Source organism: Nicotiana tabacum, chromosome 10, assembly GCF_000715075.1.
Source record: "Nicotiana tabacum cultivar K326 chromosome 10, ASM71507v2, whole genome shotgun sequence".
Lineage (NCBI taxonomy): Eukaryota > Viridiplantae > Streptophyta > Magnoliopsida > Solanales > Solanaceae > Nicotiana > Nicotiana tabacum.
Genome location: NC_134089.1, coordinates 163,882,681 through 163,903,161, shown reverse-complemented (window position 1 = coordinate 163,903,161; position 20,481 = coordinate 163,882,681). Strand labels below are relative to the sequence as shown.

Genomic DNA, 20,481 nt, shown 5'->3' with positions numbered 1-20,481 from the left:
TGAGTTGCTTATGAGATTCTGACTAAGTAAGGCTGAGAGCCTGTGTTGTGAGGATACACTGATTTATGATTATGAGGCCGAGGGCTTGAGATTATACGCCACGAGGTGGCTTGTCGATATAAGGCCGAGAGCCTACTGATTATGCCACGAGATGGCTTGATATTGCGCTTGGGACGTAAGAGGCCCCTCCCGAAATCTGCACACCCCCAATGAGCGCGGGTACCCATCATGATATGAGATATAGCCCGAGGGGCTGGTGTTGTTCCATGATATTGCCCGAGGGGCTGATTCTGTTGGTATTGAGCCTGAGGGGCGGTTCATTATGTATTTATCTTTTCTAGCTGCCTGTCATTTACTTGCTTAACTGTTAAAAAAGTATTTTTAAAGAAGCTTAAACTGAACTAAGGTGACTTTACATGTTTTCACTGTTTCATTGCTTTTACTTGCTTTATACTGCTTCTTTATAGCATATTGATGTGTCTTTACATGATTTCTTATCACTTAGTCTTCATTTATTATTATTGCTTACTGAGTTGGAGTACCCACTTTACTCCCTGCACCCCGTGTGCAGATTCAGGCGCTTCAGGTCCTGCTTGCGAGCGTTGAGAGCTTCCAGCATATTTCGGAGATTCACTAGGTAGCTGCTCAACGTTCGCAGCCGAGTGCTTCTCCCTCTATCTTATTTTCTCTTGTTTTAATTCTGTGATAGACTTCGTATATTCTTCCTGTTTTAATCGGTCAGTAGATACTCATGACTAGTGACACCCCGATGTCGGGCTGTGTTGGTTTTATTTTCGCAAACTGTACTATTTCTCTGCTTATTTTGGGATCATTATTATTTTAAAGACTTAATTTGTATTTTTTAATTGCTTAAAAAGAATTGGGTGTTGTGTCGGCTGGCCTTGTCTTCACGAGAGGCGCCATCACGACCGGGTCTGGGTTTAGGGTCGTGACAATTTGACAGCTGGACAGACCTATTTTTAGGGCGATTGTCGTTACTGTATTTATGAATACATGGTGCGAATACATGTGAATACAGTCGCGTACAACTGTAACCCCCTTTTTAAGCTACTTTTGCTATATCGTAACAACTGAATAGTAGCTATAAAAAGTAATTATGTACATGATAGCTATAGGGAATTAATAGCGACTAAATAATAGTGATTTCTGAAAATTTGGAGAAAGAAAAAAGAAGGACCATATTATTATCTATTAAAATAATCGGGTTTATTTTAAAGAAAAAACAGTCGGTTTGAAGACGCACAACTGAAGTAACGGCATGCTCTTCCGCCACGTAAGGGTCCTTTCGCGCGCTCTTTGGGATAGTAGGACCCACCGACTCCATTTTCAACCGTAACCGAACTCCCAAAATTTTGGCCCACGAGCCCTCATTTTCACTTTCCTCTTCGCTGCTTCTCGAACTTTTAGCCCTTTCCACTTCTCTATCTCTGTACTTCCACCTTCAACACCAGGCTCATCATCCCAAATTTTCCATCCAGAAGATCCAATTTTTTGTGTATATACTACGAGAATTCGATGAGCTTTTCCTGTAGTAGCAGTTATTTTCATTTTCCTTCAACGTCTCAGAGAAATCTCAGTGTTCGCAGTAGAAGAATACTTCATCGCCGATGGAAGCATCGGAAGTTGAAATGGAATCATCATCATTATAAAATTCTCGCAATTCAGAATTTAAATCCTATGCCATTAGAAAATTTATTTCAAAACATAGTTTCTCAATTTCCTTCTGTAAATTCACTCGATTTAATTGCTCCAGCCCTAGGTTTTATCTCTGGTTTTGCTCTTCACTTATCTCAATCGCAAAAGTCAGTAAAACTTCTAGAAACTTCTGTTTCGGACCTCGGAGAATGGATCTTATTCACTAGTCCGACGCCGTTTAATCGGTTTGTAGTACTACGTTGTCCGTCAATTTCGTTTCGGGAGAGTGAACTTATGGAGGAGGTGAACGAGAGGCTTGTGAAGGAAGACAGACATTTTGTGAGGCTAAATGGTGGGAAGATTCAGGTGAGTGATGATTATGAGAGTAGTTTTGATGATGAGAAGTTGGTGTATCAGAGAGTATGTTTGAGTACGGAGGATGGAGGAGTCGTGTCGCTTGATTGGCCAGCGAATTTGGATTTGGAAGAAGAATATGGATTGGATTCTACGATTGTGATTGTACCGGGGACAACGGAGGGAAGTATGGATAAGAATATTAGAGCATTCGTTGTTGAGAGTTTGAGGAGAGGATGTTTCCCTGTTGTCATGAATCCTAGAGGTTGTGCTGGTTCGCCATTGACAACTGCACGGTGAGAAATTACAATCTCATTCAATTACTAGTAATCATGTGTTGTACTTGTATTGTTCCACCTGTTTTTTCTTTTAAGTGCAGCAGATTTTGCATTACCATCCTGTTACGAACTGAATGCAGAACTATTTCCGTTTCACACATCCGAACTAACTAGGTGCTGTCACAGACAATTTATGTGTAACAATAGCTTGTTATCAAAATAAGAAAGGAGTATTGTAGGTTTTACTTTGCACTCTTGATAGCCTTTTCCTACTTACCGCTATGTGCAAAACTTATTACTTTAGAACAGGGGTGGATGTAGTGTACTCCCTCCGTTTCAATTAGTTTGAACCTATTTGACTGGGCACGAAGTTTAAGAAAAAGAGAAGACTTTTGAAACTTGTGGTCTAAAACAATACATTGATATTTGTGTGGCTATAAATAGTCTCATTAAGGGTAAAATGAGAAGTTTAAGGTTACATTCTTACCAAATTTAGAGAGGGGTCATTCTTTTTTAAACTGATTAAAAAGGAAATAGTTTCATTCTTTTATAAACGTAGGGAGTAGATGTTATGGGTTGATCAGAATAGCTTTGGCTCCGCCCCTGTATATCTGATTAAAAAATTCACTAGATAAGTACAAATAATACTTTTCGAACCCACCAAAAGACTATGGTTGAATCCCGAACTCAAACCCATAAAGCCCAAATCGTGTATCCATATCTAGTTTAGAAAGGAGATAAGTCCTTTTCTTTTTTAAATTGATTGAACAAATTACTGTTTTAAATGCCAATCACGTGGTTTAGCTTCGGGATAGTTAAAAATTGTTGCTTCTAGTTATGGCCATTCAACATCTCTCTTGTAATAAGCTAATGGAAGAACAGATGACTACTTTATTTATGTAGGTTATTTACAGCTGCTGATAGCGATGATATCTCCACAGCCGTCCAATTTATCAACAAGAAAAGGCCGTGGTCAACAATAATGAGTGTGGGCTGGGGTTATGGAGCCAATATGCTGACAAAGTATCTGGCTGAAGTTGGAGAAAAAACTCCTCTTACAGCTGCTACTTGCATAAACAATCCTTTTGACCTAGAGGAGGCAACAAGAACCACGCCTTGTCAAATTGCTGCGGACCAAAAGCTCACACGTGGCTTAGTAGATATATTGCAATCGAGCAAGGTAGAGCCTCTGCCTTTACATAAAGCTGTCACTGTAGGATTAACGTCTGGAGTTTTCACTTGACGCATGCTTCATGACCTCTCGATCATGTTCAGCTTGTTGTATGAGGCAGTGCTCTGGTGCGCTGAACGTTGTTGCCCTAGGTTTAAGAGTTCCATAGAAGCTTGAAAACTCTTTAACATTTATAAGATGCATGCAGGAACTCTTTCAAGGTCATGGAAGAGGCTTTGATGTTGAAAATGCTCTTTTCGCGACTTCTGTTCGGGACTTTGAGAAAGCAATATCAATGGTATCTTATGGATTTAACTCCATCGAAGATTTCTATGCAAAATCCAGTACAAGGGATGTGGTTGGCAAAGTAAAGATTCCTCTTCTTTTTATACAGGTAATGTTTTGAAAGGCCATTTCACTTTTTAGAGGAATTGACCCAAAACCTATATTACCGCAGATTCTCCAAAATGCGGCGGCACCCGTGTCGATTCTCCAAAAATACACTACTTTTGGAGGATCCGACATGCACCCGGAAACATTTTCGGAGAGTCTGAGCAACATGGCCTAAAACTGTTCCTTCAGTATGTGGTTGAGTTTAAATTTGTCCCTCTAATATTATACTCAACATAAAAGGTCCTCTAACTTTGCAAAACAGGGACACTTCTGTCCATCCAATCTGATTTCGTTAAGTTTTATTTGAATACCCCTCCCCTTCCGTGCCTACGTCCTTTTACTTCTTAGTTGTTATCAAAGACCACCATGATGTTTGTTCTTACCAAAACCTGCTCCCTGCAGCACTGTCAACATTTTTGTGAACACACTTCGAATAGATTCAGTGAACAGCTTGAATAATAATGAGCAGGAAATAGTTCCAAATTCTGCTATGCTTAGTTATTCATCCCAACACAATTTCTAGTCTTGTGCCTGTAATTTAAAGGGATTCTAAGAAAACTAATCGCTTTACTTTGGGGAGAAATACAAGGAGATGAGCTACAGAATCTTCATCTCAAGTTTCACCTCAATTAGCTAAGGAGATGATATACCTGGATGACATTGAGGAGTTTGAGTCTCCTGTGAGCAAACATTTGAACTTCCAAGACCAGAAGCTATTGATGTTCGAAGCACCTCTTTTTTTGGGTCAATGTTCAAAGCACCTCTTGTTCCCTTGATATTACAGATAAACACTGGTTGAAACTTTGAAGGTCACAAGGAATAGTGTGAGTTGCAGAATGTGAAAGAACAATCAAGGTGTTTAAGGAAGAGTAGCAAGGGAAGAAAATATTCTATGGGAAACAGTGTGACAGACGTATAATAGTAAGATGAAGAGAAGTTTATTGGGAAAAAAAGGAGAAAATGGACAATGCTTAAATAAGGCTGTGAGCATGCATGCTTGTTTTGAACACTCCCCCCCCCCCCCCCCCACGTATATGAAGGTAAAGGGAAGAATATAATGGGAAACGGACAATGCTCCGAGAAGTTAAATTTTCTTGGAGGCTACAATCTTTTGTGGTCCTTCCATGATAATTTTAAACCATCATGGTCTGGTGTCAATAAAAAGAAAAAGACGGTGTTGCTTCACTTTTTCAAGAGAGCACCTGCAGGCTTGAAATTGGTTGACAGCTGCAAGCAGAAATAGTATAGTTAAATATCTGTGTCCAGAACTAATATTCAAGTTTCAATATGGTTTATTCTATGTGCATTGTCCTGAAAATTGATTATGAATTGGGACAAATCGTGAACTTCTTGGTTTCATTGATTTTTCAGAGCGATGAAGGGTCAGTTCCCTTGTTCTCTGTTCCACGCAGTTCGATAGCAAAAAACCCATATACAAGCCTACTCTTGTGCTCTTATTTTCCACATGATGAAACGACAAATGGCAGATCAACACTAACTTGGTGCCAGCATCTTACAATTGAGGTGAGGATCGTGACTGTTATCTGTCATGGTTTCATTTTTTCTCCTCCGTATTCCCTAATATTTTCATTCCCAAAATTCGTCTGCAGTGGCTCACAGCTGCCGAGCTCGGACTTTTGAAGGGTCGTCATCCTCTTCTGAAAGATGTTGATGTTACCATTAATCCATCCAAGGGTCTTACTCTTGTGCGAGAACCATCTGATAGAAGTTTTAGATCAAACAAGCTCTTGGATCTTCCTAACTCAGATGCTTTAGATGGTTACTCTATAGATCCTTCAGTGCAAATATTTGAAGGAGGAGATACCGCTGCGAGATTTGGAAGAGATTCAGGAAAAGATCTTCGGAGCACAGAAAAGCAACAAGAGACCTTTAGCACCTTACAAAATGGTAGTGCTGCTGATGCAGAATCAGGAGGAGAGGAGGCTGGAAGTCCTGTTGATGGTGAAAGAGGTGTGCTACAGGCTGCAGAACTAGTTATGAATATGCTTGATGTGACAATGCCTGATACACTAACAGAAGAACAGAAGAAGAAGGTACTTAATATCTGTTCCTTATGACTTGTGGTAATTTGTTGAAAACAATTTCTTTTGGAGGTAAACTGAGCCAACTTTACTCATTGGATAGGCTATATAACTGTTATATGTTCTAGACTTTACCTGTTTAAACTGTGGCAGGTCCTGACGGCTGTTGGTCAAGGGGAGACAATAATGAAAGCTTTGCAAGATGCTGTACCTGATGATGTTCGTGGAAAGCTCACAACTGCTGTCTCTGGAATTTTGCACAATCACAGTTCAAATCTCAAAATTGGCGGGCTACTAAGTCTTGGACATATTCCAAACTTGACATCTAGAATAAAGTCGAAGATAGAAAAGGATGGAGGATTTTCAAGTATAGAAGGTGGAAGTGAAACTCCTCACTTATCAGATGGGAAGAAGAGGGCTGGTGATTTTTCAGATGAATTTAATAATGACGGCTCTAGCACAGAAAAGCATTCTCAAGACCTAGTTTCAGAACCTGAGTTATTGGAGAACGCGCAACAATCTGTTGATACAACTCAGTCTCAAGAAATGAGTAGCCATGGTAGTGAAGTTCCTGCTTTAGATAAGAAGGATAGCAACGATGTGGAGAGTAATCAAAGCGCAAATCTTTCTGAAGAAAACACTGCCCTAACTTCTGATTACAGGGAAACTGAGTCAAAAGCTGGAGCTAGACTTGAGAGTTCAAATGCGCCTGAAGTGGATGGTGGCACTGAGAAAGTGATTGCTGAGAAATCCAAAGTACAACATGATGGTGGGAAACATCAGGCGGACTTGAAAGAAGAGATCTCTACCCAACAAAACGAAGAAAAAAATTCTGATATTTCTAGTGATCATAATAAGGAAACATCTTCCACCCAGTCCAAGGATAACATATCACTTGCGACATCCCCTTCAGAGACCAACGTGCTGGAAAACGAAGTTTCTGATACTGTCAAAAGAGAAGAGAGAAGTATGCAGACTGAGTCAAATCAAATTATTCCTAATGCACCAAGTGTTGATGTTTCTCAAGCATTGGATGCCCTGACTGGAATTGATGATTCAACTCAGGTGGCAATTAATAGTGTATTTCATGTACTTGAAGATATGATTACTCAGTTGGAAGGGGAAAGAAACACGGAAAGTGAAATCAAGAATGAAGACGATAAAGGTGGACTTAAGACAAGTGAAATCAAGAATGGGGACGACGAAAATGGACATAAGGACAGAGACAAGGTTCTTGATCAAAATACTATCTCCATCTCAAACAATCACCCTACAGTTGATAACCAAGAATTAGATGATGTTGAGAAGAGCAAAGTATGCTCACCTTCCCAAGAAAAATACAGAACAGATACCATTGTATTTGGTGAAGTTGAAAGTGGTACAGTCAATTTTCAGGAAAGTCGTGGAGAAGGCCACGGAGAAAGTGATCAGAGGAGAAATTTTTTTGTCAATGGAGAGCTTCCTGCAGGGGATTCACTTAGGTCTTTGGATTACATTCAAAAAACTGTTCCTGTCTACATGTCTACCAATTCCTATGGAGACCCACTTTACAAAGAATATCTTCGAAACTATTTAAGTTCAAAGGCTGTGATAACCAAACCACTAGATTTAGACACCACAACTGCTTTGTTTCTTGACTACTTCCCAGAAGAAGGACAATGGAAACTTTTGGAGCAGATTGGAAGTAACAGTGATTTAGCTGATGAAGTTGCAGGAGATGACAGAATTTATGTGGAGATGCAGCATGATTCGCTTCGGGCAGATAATATGGATAATGTTATTGAGCCATCTTATGTAATAGTTGACAATGAAATCCAGGATCCTGATGAAGAATATGTGACTTCAAACAACTCTAATGAGAATGTTGAAGTTGATAATGACAGTGCAAATGGATCTGCTTTATTTTTCAGAAATATTATAGTGGACGCTATGAAGGTTGAAGTTGGAAGAAAAGTAAGTGCTGCAGACATGAAGGAAATGCAGCCCAAACTCTTCAATGAACTGGAACATGTTGCAAATGCTATCTCCCAGGCTGTAGGGCATGGAGAGGAGCTTGTTTCATTTATCAAGAGTAAGGACCGTACTTCAGAGAAAGTGGGTACGCTTCAGGCAGAGCATATTGTGCATGCAATTTCATTAGCAGTTCAGGGAACTAGTTACTTGAGAAGGGTATTGCCTGTTGGAGTTATTGTAGGCTGCAGCCTGGCTGCTTTGAGAAAGTTTTTTGATGTAGATGCAGTAGACAGTAGCGGCGAAAGCAAAGAGTTGGTCCTTGATGAAATAAGTGAACCAGGGAAAGTAAATTCTATTCAAACAGCGAACAAGCTGATTGATGAAAAGCATCCTGATAAACAAGTCTATGGATTGCAAAGTCCACTTTGCCAAGTTGAGGGAGCAGCTGATTCAGAAAATTCAGACAGAAAATATATTATGGTTGGAGCTGTTACGGCAGCCCTCGGAGCATCGGCATTGCTTGTCCATCAACAGGTAAAAGTCAAAAGGTTGGCTGATAGTTGTACTTAGAGCGGGTTGCAACAACTGGACAACTTTGCTTATTATTCAATATCATAAGTTATCACCTTCTTTGCATTATCCATCTAGGCTAGTTCTTGGCATGTATGAATCTCATGCATTTTGGGAAATCTAAAAACTACTTTTCCACCATTTTGCTGTAGAGATTGACCAGAACCCGCAATTGAATATCTTGCTTTGACAAGGAAGACAATGCATTTCTTCACGTTTCACCTTATTTACCCTGGAAAAGGATTGGGAGGGCATTAACCATAGCGTCTATATGTTGGAGTGTGAACTAGGGACATATCCATCTTATTTTTGTCCTTTAAGAACTTCTTCATCGTTGTTAATGACCTAAAGAGACCACAATTTACCTTCTTCTTGAGCAGAATGCAATGGATATTTTGGGCAAGAATTCAGTGGAATCCTAAATTGAACTGGCTTGTTTCTTGTTCATAAAATTAATTTTTTTGGGGGGGGGGGGTTTGGATGGGGCGGGGGGGGGGGGGGGCGGGGGCACTTTACAGATAAAGAAAAGCGATGAATTTATACTGCCCATTTCTTAATTTGTCTGTGCCAACTTTTTCTATACGAACTCTTCTAAAATTTCGCATGTATGCGCTTAAAGGATGCTGAAACTAATGCGAATTCTCCCAAGCCTTTCGAGGATGAGAAAAATCAAAGCAAGGAAGTGGGCAAGCTTGATGACGAAACAAAGGATAAAACTCACAATAACATAGTCACAAGCCTTGCTGAGAAAGCCATGTCTGTAGCTGGTCCTGTGGTGCCTATGAAAGAAGATGGTGCAGTGGATCAAGATAGGTCTTATAATCTTCACAGCATGTTTTTTTTTTTTTTTACTTCAAATTATTATTGAAACCTGTTTAAATCCTCTTTTTATTTTAATAGGCTGGTGGCAATGTTGGCGGAATTGGGACAGAAGGGTGGCATTCTGAAATTGGTCGCAAAAGTTGCGTTGCTTTGGGGTGGTGTACGAGGTGCTATTAATCTAACTGACAAGCTCATCTCGTTTCTGCGCATTGCTGAACGTCCTTTGTCCCAGAGGTAAGGTATTGCATCATTTTACTATGATATGAAGTATTGCGTCATTTATCTATGTTCTAGGTGCTGGATGAAAGAATTAACTACAAATGTTGACAAAGTCTTTGTTTTGAAGCCAAAGTCATCTCTCAATGCTCGATTTGTTCTGTAGTATGTGTTTATTTTGTGATTAAAGGAAACAATTTTAATCTTACTGTGTAAAAGGAAGGAATTTGAATCTTTTACTGCAAATTAGCTAAACGAAAGTTTCAGGATAAGGTGACATCTTTTCCAAGAAATGCAAGACATCATCATACATCTGCTGTTTATTTCTTCTTTTTACTCTTCTACATGATTTGATACTGAGACTGCTGTGTTAAACTGATAATAGGCCAAGTTTAGACCGTTTCCAGTAGTTTTTGGCATTGGTGGGTGAATTTAACCCGCATGGAATAGATACCTCCATTTTGCATTAGTGAACCGCTTGCTTTAGTGATTACCCTTTCATGGCTTCTTCCATACTTTTACCTCTTTCTTTAGTCTGGATGGAACATGAATGAAGAAACTTCTAGTCCCCAGCATTCACCTTCAGATTTGATTTTAAATTTATCAAACGGCCTTCTTCATCAATTTAGTTCTTGTTCTTCATAGTTGCTCTTTTTGTCTTAGGAATCCGGGGATGTTGGGACAGGTAGTTAAGTAGTTTACCTTCTGGGCTTCCGGTTGTTAACCATATATGTTCATTTGGCATCCCAGTGAGCAGCAGCTCTTTGACAATCTTTTTCATTCTTTTTGGTGGGTTTTTGGGGGGGAGGGGTGGTATCTATAAAATTATTCTATTAATTTATGCATCAGAAACCACTACTCTTAAAACGTGAAATAAACCAGCACAATGCACTTATTGCATTTTTAAAAAGCTGTGATGCAGCTGTTTCTTTACAGATCTTCAATATCACCATTGGGATGGTGCGGCTAATCTTGAGATGCCGTTTACCTCAGAACCTCTTTCAAGCATGCTTTTCCAATTAGGCAAGCTTCATATCCCTTATTAGACATGCCCCTATAATTTAAAATATTACAGGGTCGCAGTTTCTTTTGTCACTGACATGTTATTTTCATGAGTAGAGTCAATGGTGCCTTCAGTCATCTGTTCAGCAGATTTTAGTTATGTGTCAACAAGTTTTAAGACTGAGCTCTCTGTTATTTCTCACTCAGCTTGACATTCTTTCGTCACCTTATATTGATGTTGCTTTGATTCTGGAACTTGCACCAGGATTCTTGCTTTTGCAGGTATGGTGCTTGTTTTATGGTCACCAGTGGTCGTTCCATTGCTGCTCACACTTGTGCAAAGGTGGACAATGCAGAAGCCATCCAGGACTGCTGAGCTCGTTTGCATTGTTGGCCTCTACATGTCTATTTTCTTACTAATTACTTTATGGGGCAAAAGGATTCGTGGCTATGAGAATCCGCTTGAGCAGTATGGGCTAGATATGACGTCAATGCAGAAGGTAAAAGTTTTTTATTTTTTTGTCAAAGTCAACTAGTGCTTTAAAGTTGATAAAGTAACAACTTCTTGAGGAAGCACCTTGCTGGAAGATCAGTAGCCGGTTCTGTCTTTACTTCAACAACGTCTGATATTGGTAATACACTAACACAGTAAAGGACCTGCGCTCTATTACCATTTAGTCTATATGGCGTTTTCTTCCACATATTAACCGACCTTTCATTTCCTCGACTAAATGGGTTGTGTCAATATGGGTTCAACAATGTGTCAGAGTCCAACCGGCCCGACTATAACTAAGTTTTTAATTTTTTTTGTTTGTATTTATAATTTGTGTAATTACTAAACAAAAGTAATATAACCTTTTACCTTCTATTATGACCATATCAAAAAAGAAAATTAAAAATATTTTGATGAGTTTTCTCTGATGGGTCAATTTGGGCTGCATATTTAGCCCAAATCAGCCCAAATTTTAGACGGGCTAACTTGGGTTGTGCCCAAACTTGACATTCCATGAAATGTGCCCCTTCATGGATGCAAGATTCAATTCCCTCTCTTTTTGTTGGAATGCAATGAAACATATCACTCTAGGAAAGAATCTGGACCAGATATCTGATGTAATGTACACTTCCATGGTTTTCATCATATTTAGTAAAGAAACCATATCTTTAGCGACAATGTTTCCATCAAGACTATTCTTTTTCTTTCTCTTTCCCTTTTGTGTCCATGGTAACAGACTAACAGGGTACAAGAATAAAGGTGATATCCAGAGTTGCTAAGTCATACCATAAAAGTTTGGGAGAGGATGGTAGAAGCGAGGGTGAGGAGGATGGTGTCTATATCCGACAACTAGTTCGGGTTCATGCCGAGTCGGTCAACTACGGAAACCATCTATCTTATTAGGAGGTTGGTGGAACAGTACAGGGATAGGAAGTAGGACCTACACATGGTATTTATTGACCTGGAGAAAGCATATGACAAGGCCCCTAGAGAGGTCCTTTGGAGATGCATGGTGGCTAAAGGTGTGTCGGTTGCCTACATAAGGGCGATTAAGGACATGTATGATGGAGCTAACACTGGGATTAGGATAGTGGGGGGCGACTCAAAGAATTTCCCGGTTGTTATAGGGTAACACCAAGGATCTGCGCTCAACCCGTTCTTATTTGTCTTGGTGATGGACGCACTGACACGTCATATTCAAGGGGAGGTGCCTTGTGTATGTTATTCGCTGATGACATAGTGCTGATAGTTAGAGACACGAGGCGGCGTCAACGAGACGATGAAGGTTTGGAGACAGGCTCTTGAGTCTAAGGGTTTCAAGTTAAGCAGGACTAAGACGGAATACTTGGAGTGCAAGTTCAACGTGGATCCGAGGGAAGCAGGCATGGAAGTGAGGCTTGAATCACTGGTCATCCCCAAGAGAGACAGTTTCAAGTACCTTGGGACGGTTATCCAGGGGATGGGGAGATCGACGAGGATGTCACACACCGTATAGGGGTGAGATGGATGAAATGGAGATTAGCATCTAGAGTCCTGTGTGACAGGAAAGTGCCACCGATACTCAAAGCCAAAGGCAAGTTTTATACAGCGGTGGTTAGACCGGCCATATTGTATGGGGCTGAGTGTTGGCCAGTTAAGAACTCACATACCCAGAAAATGAAAGTAACAGAAATGAGGATGTTAAGGTGGATGTGCGGGCATACTAGGATGGATAAGATTCGGAATGAAGATATTCGGGATAAGGTGGGCGTGACTCCTATGGATGCTAAGATGCAGGAAGCGAGACTTAGATTGCTCGGGCACGTACAGAGGAGAAGCCCGGATGCCCCAGTCAGGAGGTGTGAGCGGTTGGTTTTGGTGGGTACGAGAGAGGTAGAGGGCGGCCTAGCAAATATTGGGAAGAGGTGATCAGACAGGACATGGCGTGACTTCAGATTTTCGAGGACATGACCCTTGATAGAAAGGTGCGGAGGTCGCGCATTAGAATGGTAGGTTAGGAGGTGGCTAAGGCTAGTCTGATAGGGTTGTGTCTCTGACTGCTAGTGGTTAATGTTGTGTTCACACTATTCACTGTTTTCATTGTGCTGAGCTTTATTTACTGGTTATTATTACTGTTTTACATCTATTTTCTGGTTCTTATGTTGTCATTATTTCTTGATGTTTCTGTTGATGGTACTGATATAGTGTTTCTTTTCGTCGTCTTGAGCCGAGGGGCTTTCGGAAACAGTCCCTCTACCCCTCGGGTAGGGGTAAGGTTTGCGTACACACTATCCTATCCAGACCCCACTTATGGGATTTTACTGGGTTGTTGTTTTTTTTGTTGTTGGTAATAGGCTATCAGGGATGGGATGGGGGAGAGTTTCACGTTGTCCCTCATTTTCTGCTTTTCGCCTTAATTGTGAGACCATTATATGGGATATAATGACATTCTTCAAGTATCAATTTATGATTTTGGCCTTGAATGTTAGTATTTCTGTACGTTACAAATTTGAAGCTTTGAAGGAAAATCCATTTTAACTCACATTACTCAGATCTGCCTGCCTTTCTTGCAGGGACAGAATTATCTGAAAGGTTTATTTGGAGGAATTGCTCTTGTTTTACTAATACATTCTGTGAACTCCTTAATTGGCTGTGCCCATTTCTGTTTGCCTGTGGCTCCTCCAACCTCGTCAGCAGCTTTAACCTGGTTAAAGGTGTATGGTCGGATGTTTGTTTTATTTGTTCAAGGACTTGCAACTGCTACAGGCGTTGCCACTGTTGAGGAACTTCTTTTCAGGTCATGGTTGCCTGATGAAATTGCTGTTGACCTGGGATATTATCGTGGAATCATAGTTTCTGGACTTGTGTTTGCTTTGTTTCAAAGGTGCGCCCTCATTCTTTTTTTCTTTTTTTTTTTAATAAGGTAAAGGTGTGCCCTCATTCTTGATCTGCTTATGCACTCGGGCTTTGATAAAGATCCAAGTATCCCGAGTTTTTAGGTTACTTGCCCTTCGAGCTGCCAATTTCTGTCTCTCAAAACTTATGAATAATTGAATGATTGAATTAGGGTTTCCTGAGAATATTTTCCCTGTATTTGCTTAGTTCTGTTTAGTGCTCTCTTGTCTTTATACATGCCCCTCCTGTCTATCTTGCCTCTTCGGATGTACCATCTCTTCCCACCCCAAAAACTTTTATTCTGTTGGATTGATTGCGTTCTTAATGCTATATGCAAATGAAATTCCAGCAAGGTGAGTTTGTGTCATACTCTAAAATTGCTTTTCAGGTCACCGTGGGCAGTGCCTGGTTTGTGGCTATTGTCACTGACTCTTGCTGGTGTTCGACAAAGAAGCCAAGGAAGCCTCTTCCTTCCAATTGGGCTGCGTTCAGGGATAGTGGCTTCTAGTTATATCTTACACACTGGGGGTTTCTTGACTTATCAACCAAAGTTTCCTCCATGGTTCACGGGGTCTTATCCAACTCAACCATTTAGTGGAGTAGTTGGTTTTGCCTTCGCTTTGTCACTGGCAATACTTCTGTACCCTGGGGAGCCTCTTCGTAGGAAGAAAACAGCCAGAAAAATCAAGGAATAAAACATGTATGTAACTATATATTGGCGAGATTGGTTAACGTGTAGCCAATATACAACCTGCATCGTTAAGCAAGCTGGAAATGTTGGTTGTTTTTGCCACTTCGGCATATAGTCAGGCTTGCTTATACTGGAACACGCGGCTGAGATTGTTGTGCTTGAAGCAATGACTGTAGCAGTGGACATTACCAGGAAGCGTCTCCTTAAGTAAACTTAAGTTGTTGTAAGTGTACAAATGAGGGCAAATTTTGTAGCAAATTAAAGTGTAAATGGGAATTTAAAGAAACCTCTTTTCCCACTTTATACCACCTGTACATGTAAGTTGGTTCTTTTCGACTGCAAGGAAATATATAGAAATCATTTACCACTGAAGTTCTGCAATCAGGAAAAGTTATTCCATCTCTAAAGTCTTTTTCCTTTCCTGCCAACTTTAAATTTTTGATTAGGATATCATCATTATTTCCAAATATGTTTGTTTTCATATTAATTTGGTCCACTGTCTCAACTTCAATTTGAAATAGAGAATTTGAAATTAGAATAATTTGTTTGAAGAGTATTTCAAGTGGAAAATACTGCAAAAACTTAAACTATTTTTCCAAGTCAAATCATTGTCCAAACACTAATTCAACTTTCAAGTTCCGAATACTCTTTTTCAACTTTAACTTCCGATACTCGTCTTTTGCATATTGAAAATATAGTTTTTCTTAGAGAAAGGCATATCTTTTTGTCAAGGAAAATTGTAATAGAGAGCCCCAACAAGCTGTAGATACCAAATACATACAAGAGGTAGAGAGGCGACTACTTCTTGCTACTAGAAGCAAAGGAATATTATTGATATAATCTTTAATTACAGTTCGTTTTAGAGATTCATATCATTGTGATTATCTGAGATATAGAGTTTCTCTAATTCATGGTATTATACTATTATGGATGCTTTTGGCCAAAACTAGAATTACTGTCCTTTTGAGATTAAAAAAAAGGAAGGCAGGAAGCAATTGTGCATGAATTAAGTAGTAGAAATTTAGACTTTCATTAATCAAAACAGGCAAAGTTGTAACATTGTTTCCCAAAAGTTCAAACAAAACATGAAAGATAAAACCCTCCATTGAAAGGGCATTTAGGACAAGGAATTGCATTCAGAAAGGAAAAGATTTTAAAAAAAAATTCAAAAACAGCAGTCTCTCCTTCATTGCGTGTTACATCTTCTTGTTGATGCTTTTGCCTCTTCAACTATTCATCAATAGCCAATGGAACTTTCTCAGCCTGAAATACACAACCAACAAATATACAAATTAGCAGCAGATTTCCAAACTTTATAAACAAGCTCAAACAAAATACAGAAGTGACACTAAAAAAAAAAATACAGCCCGGTGCACAAGGCATCCCGCGTTCATACAGGATCCAGGAAAGGGCCGTACCCCAAGGGGTGTGATATGTACACAGTCTACCCTAATGTAAATATTAGTGGCTACTTCTACGGCTCAAACCCCTGACCTATAGGTTGCACAAAGACAACTTAACCGTTGATCCAAGGTTCCCCTTTAAAATTGACACTTACTGATTTCTTAAATCCAAGTTCATAAAACATCTCAAGATAGCGCTTCTTTGCACTAGCAACTTTATCATTCTTGGTTGCATACTTCCAGAATCCATAAATCCCAGATAGTGTGATCACTTTCTGTGAATAAATTTGCCATGTATACCTAGCAAAAGAAAATACAAAAAAGGGTTAGTTTTAGTTTGTTCAAAAGTTAAATCTTGGTTGTGCACTTGTGCTAATCAAATGCAAAAGCTTACTTTTCAAGAATACGTTGCAGACCTCCCTTGGAAATAGCATCCCAATAACTTGGATCTTCTTTAGATTTTTCAAAGAAATTTACCAACATATCAGCAGCCTTGTCACCTTGATTAGGATCAATATGGAAACCAGATTTTCCATTCACTATAATCTCAAATGGTCCACCATTACAAGTAGCAAAAGTTGGCAAACCACAAGTCATAGACTCTACAACTGTCAAACCAAAAGCCTCGTAGAATGCTGGTTGAACGAAAGCACCCCTCGTGTCTGCAATGTAACGATAGAGTTCTCCGTTCCTCACACGATTCATTTGGGAAGAAATCCACCTGAATTGGCCGTTCAGGTTATAGGTTTCGATAAGATCATACATCTTCTTCATCTCTGCTTGCTCTTCTATATCTTTGGATTCTTTCCTTCTGTCTCCGCCTACAACCACAAGGTTAACAAGCTCCCTCAGCCTTGCATTCTTAGCATACCATTCCACGAGCCCTGTTAGATTCTTCACGCGATCTAGCCTTGCCATGGTAAAGAGAATTGGCTTGTTCCGGTCCTTCAACACACATCTGTTTATGTTGATAACAAATGATTAATCGATCTGTTGGGATAAAAGCGATCATAAATGGGATGAAATAAAAGCAAATTAAGGAGACTAACAAGTGGTCCTTATTCTCAACAGGACTGTAGAGGAGTTCTTCAATTTCCGGGTGGAAGTTGGTTAGCCTTTTCTCCTTCTCAGTGTAAGGGAAGTAGATTGACATATCAGCCCCAGGGGAGACAATGTTGAACTTTGGATCAAACGAATCGATTCCATGGACTACTCGGTACAATCCAGGCATGGTAAAAGCAGTATGACTCTCATACTGTCCTACAGTGTTTTTGCTGCAAATAACAAATGTTCCAATATCAATGGAAACAGTAAAAACAAACAAACAACAACAACAACCATGCCTTGGTCCCAAACAAATTGGGGTCGACAAATTGAAATAGTATAAACAAACAACAACAACAACTATGTCTCAGTACCAAACAAGTTGGGGTTGGCAAATGGAAATAGTATAAACTAATAGCAACAACTACTACTACTACTACTATGCCTCAGTCCCAAACAAGTTGGGGTTAGCGAATGAAAATAATATGAACAAACCAACAACAACAACTATACCTCAGTCCTAAACAAGTTGGGGTCGGCAAATGGAAATAGTATAAACAAACAACAACAACAACAACTATGTCTCAGTACCAAACAAGTTGGGGTTGGCAAATGGAAATAGTATAAACTAATAGCAACAACTACTACTACTACTATGCCTCAGTCCCAAACAAGTTAGGGTTAGCGAATGAAAATAATATGAACAAACCAACAACAACAACTATACCTCAGTCCTAAACAAGTTGTGGTCGGCAAATGGAAATAGTATAAACAAACAACAACAACAACTATGGCTCAATCCTAAACAAGTCGGGGTCGGTGAATGGAAATAGTATAAACAAGGGTAAAAATATGAAATACTATGATGGTGTGCATTTGCTTTTACCTTCCAGCAATTTCTTGGAAAGTGCTGGTGATGATGAAATCAGTGTGATTCATGGCAAAGAGATCAGCAGTGAACTGACTTGAGAAATGATACTTGTCATCAAACTTCTTCCAATTAAGGTCAGAGTTTGGATACTTAGTTTTTTCCAAGGCATGAGCAATAGTACACTGAGTAGCCCCAAATTTCTTCGCAAGCAAAGAGGCAGCAAGATTTCCCTCACTGTAGTTTCCAATGATCAAGTCTGGTTTAGCTTGCAATTCTTTGACAAGTTCTTCTGCAACATCCTGATGATCAATTTAAAAATGGGTCTTCAGTTAGCAAGACATTTTCAATTGCAGAAGGAACATTCCAATGGATTTTATTTGTTTTTATGTTCCAACCTCAGTGAAAGTTTCCATGTATGGCCAGACTTCGAATCGTGAGATCCATTTGCGCAACATTCCCTTCTCAGTTCTAAATGGAACACGAATTATATGAGAATGTTCTGCCCCATATACTTTCTCCATCCGCTCGCCACAGGTGGTTCCTACTGCATCAGGCAGCAGCCTTGTTACCTGATATAAAACAACAAAAAAGATCAATTTCATTTAGAAGTGTAAATGAAACTAGGAAAATTAAGGCCACTTACAACAAGGATGCGAGGGATGATATCATCGAGTCCTTGAAGCTTCATACGATGAAGCATCTCACGCTCCATAGCTGGAACTTGATCAAGAATGTAAACAACCTATTCAACATTTCACAACCAAAAAAAAAGATTGTTGGTTCAAATGGTATAAAGAACTTGATCAAGAATGCAAAATATTGGACACAAACCTGGCCACCAGTGTCAGGATAGCCCAAGACATTATCTTGAGCAAAATAACCATGTGGAGTTAGAATCACAACATTGAAAACCAATGGGATTCTACCAAGGAAATTTTCCAAAGAAGACGCGTTAGGAGCCTCAAGGAGATGCAAAAGATGACTGATAGTGTCTTGCACGCGTTCAGCGGTGTTTCCCCACCCTCTTTCCAAGCCAATCTCTTCAAACTTTGATTCAAAATTGGAGTATGGAGTTTCTGGATTCAATGTGCACAAATGTTCCTCTGCTTTTTTCAGAACAAGTTGGAAACTCTCTAGGCTTTGAATGCTTTCTTTCACCATCAATGACTGTTTTCAAGTTAACATACTTAGAAATATACACATAATCATACAACTTGTTTAAAGAAACACTTTTTTTTATTACCTTTCCTTTGTAGTTATGGTTTCTGAGGAAGTCAAGGAGGCATCTGGAAATCTCCTTATCATGAAACATTTTCGAAGCAATGTGGCGATTAAGAAACTCCAAACCATTGCCAATAGAGTCAGAAAGTGTTTTTGGTGGTGTAACTGTTGTAAATGGCTCAAAATCCAACTCCAATATGTTTCCACTGGTAACATAATTGATACACAAAACATTATGAATCAAAACAAAAACTTCAATTTCACAAAGCGAAATCGCAGACTAATACTTTACCTTTCATCAACAGTGTTCTCTTTCAATTGAAGGTATTCAGGAATGCTTAATTCAGCCACTTTCTTTGTCTTAAGATTCAGTGACAAGTACTCCCATACACCGGGCCTCGGACGTACAGCTAGTGCTAGTTTTGGTGGTACAATCACAGCTTCTTGGCTGCAACTGAGAACTTCCACAAGTGCACTAGGTACAATATTTACTCCATTTGTCTTACTAGTAACAGAAACCAAATGGTTCAAGAGATCAAGTGGTTTCATTACCCCTTTCCCTTCAGTTTCAATCCTGTGCCAAAACCAAAACAATTAAAAACAATGGTACTAATGTATTTAGCTAACATGAGCTATAGAATTTTCGACAGGGGACATAGATATATATATGTGAAAAATCAGTAAAATTCTAATAAATATTAGATTACAACAACACAACAAAAACAGTAAATTCCACAAGTAGAGTCTGGGGAGGTAGTATGTACGCAAACCTTATACTTTGAGAATAGAGAGGTTGTTTCCGATAGACCGGGCTCAAGGAAAGATGAACAGAAAGCAGTAGCAACAAGCAGTAACAACAGCTAGATAATAAGGAAACAAGTGCTACCAAGTACTATTAGGTTCTAAACTTATAATTTCAAAAATGTAACAAAACCTTGGATAAGCCTCTAGTTCTTAATATCATTATATGTAGTAATGTACCTTGACTTGAGAGCCAAAATTTCATCTGGATGAGCCAAAATGGATTCCTCCAAACTTTTCTTAATGCTAAGACCACTAGCTGCCATTTTTTTTCCTTCCTATGAAACAGAACTTTGATTCTATTCAAGAAAATAGAAAGAACGGATTAAATGAATTGATGAGAAAAATGAAACTCATCTGGCCTAATTTATACTAATATCTTAACCATAGATGGGCCAAATGAAAAAGAAAAAAGAAGATACTATTTCAATGATGAGATCTCAAGTTGCACAAAACATATTTCTAAGCAAGCTAGCTATAGCTATTGATTGGTGGAGCACCAAAAAGATGTAACACAACCACCAAACTTTAGTTGTAAGATTAATCATGACATTACACATAATTAACCTACATTAACTTTACATTAATACAACATTGAAAAAAGAAGAAAATAAGCATATAAAGAA

At 39.3% G+C, this 20,481-nt stretch overlaps 2 protein-coding genes across 8 annotated transcripts; one reads left to right on the top strand and one right to left on the bottom strand.

Moving 5' to 3' along the window:
- The first annotated feature begins 1,260 nt into the window (after positions 1-1,260).
- On the top strand, positions 1,261-14,887 carry LOC107804031 (uncharacterized). Of its 7 annotated transcripts, none has more exons than XR_012695864.1 (12): positions 1,376-2,306; positions 3,192-3,468; positions 3,668-3,853; positions 5,224-5,376; positions 5,463-5,906; positions 6,048-8,381; positions 9,037-9,230; positions 9,318-9,473; positions 10,392-10,478; positions 10,723-10,957; positions 13,503-13,813; positions 14,213-14,887. XR_012695864.1 is itself a non-coding variant. In XM_016627853.2 (11 exons), exons 1-11 carry the CDS (start codon positions 1,537-1,539, stop codon positions 14,517-14,519), a joined length of 5,367 nt encoding a protein of 1,788 aa, XP_016483339.1. In that variant the 5' UTR covers positions 1,261-1,536; the 3' UTR covers positions 14,520-14,887. The 7 variants fall into 7 exon arrangements, 4 of the variants coding, with proteins under 4 accessions (XP_016483339.1, XP_016483333.1, XP_075079598.1 ...); XR_012695865.1 differs by having other exon boundaries at positions 13,482-13,813; XM_016627853.2 differs by lacking the exon at positions 10,392-10,478 and having other exon boundaries at positions 1,261-2,306.
- A 639-nt stretch (positions 14,888-15,526) lies between these two features.
- LOC107804066 (sucrose synthase) lies at positions 15,527-20,196 on the bottom strand. Its single transcript, XM_016627888.2, has 11 exons — positions 20,036-20,196; positions 19,347-19,628; positions 19,077-19,260; positions 18,665-19,000; positions 18,477-18,575; positions 18,229-18,402; positions 17,849-18,132; positions 16,968-17,192; positions 16,313-16,876; positions 16,074-16,218; positions 15,527-15,778 (listed from the first exon to the last, which is right to left on the bottom strand). Exons 1-11 carry the CDS (start codon positions 20,119-20,121, stop codon positions 15,746-15,748), a joined length of 2,412 nt encoding a protein of 803 aa, XP_016483374.2. The 5' UTR covers positions 20,122-20,196; the 3' UTR covers positions 15,527-15,745.
- Between the last annotated feature and the right edge of the window lie 285 nt (positions 20,197-20,481).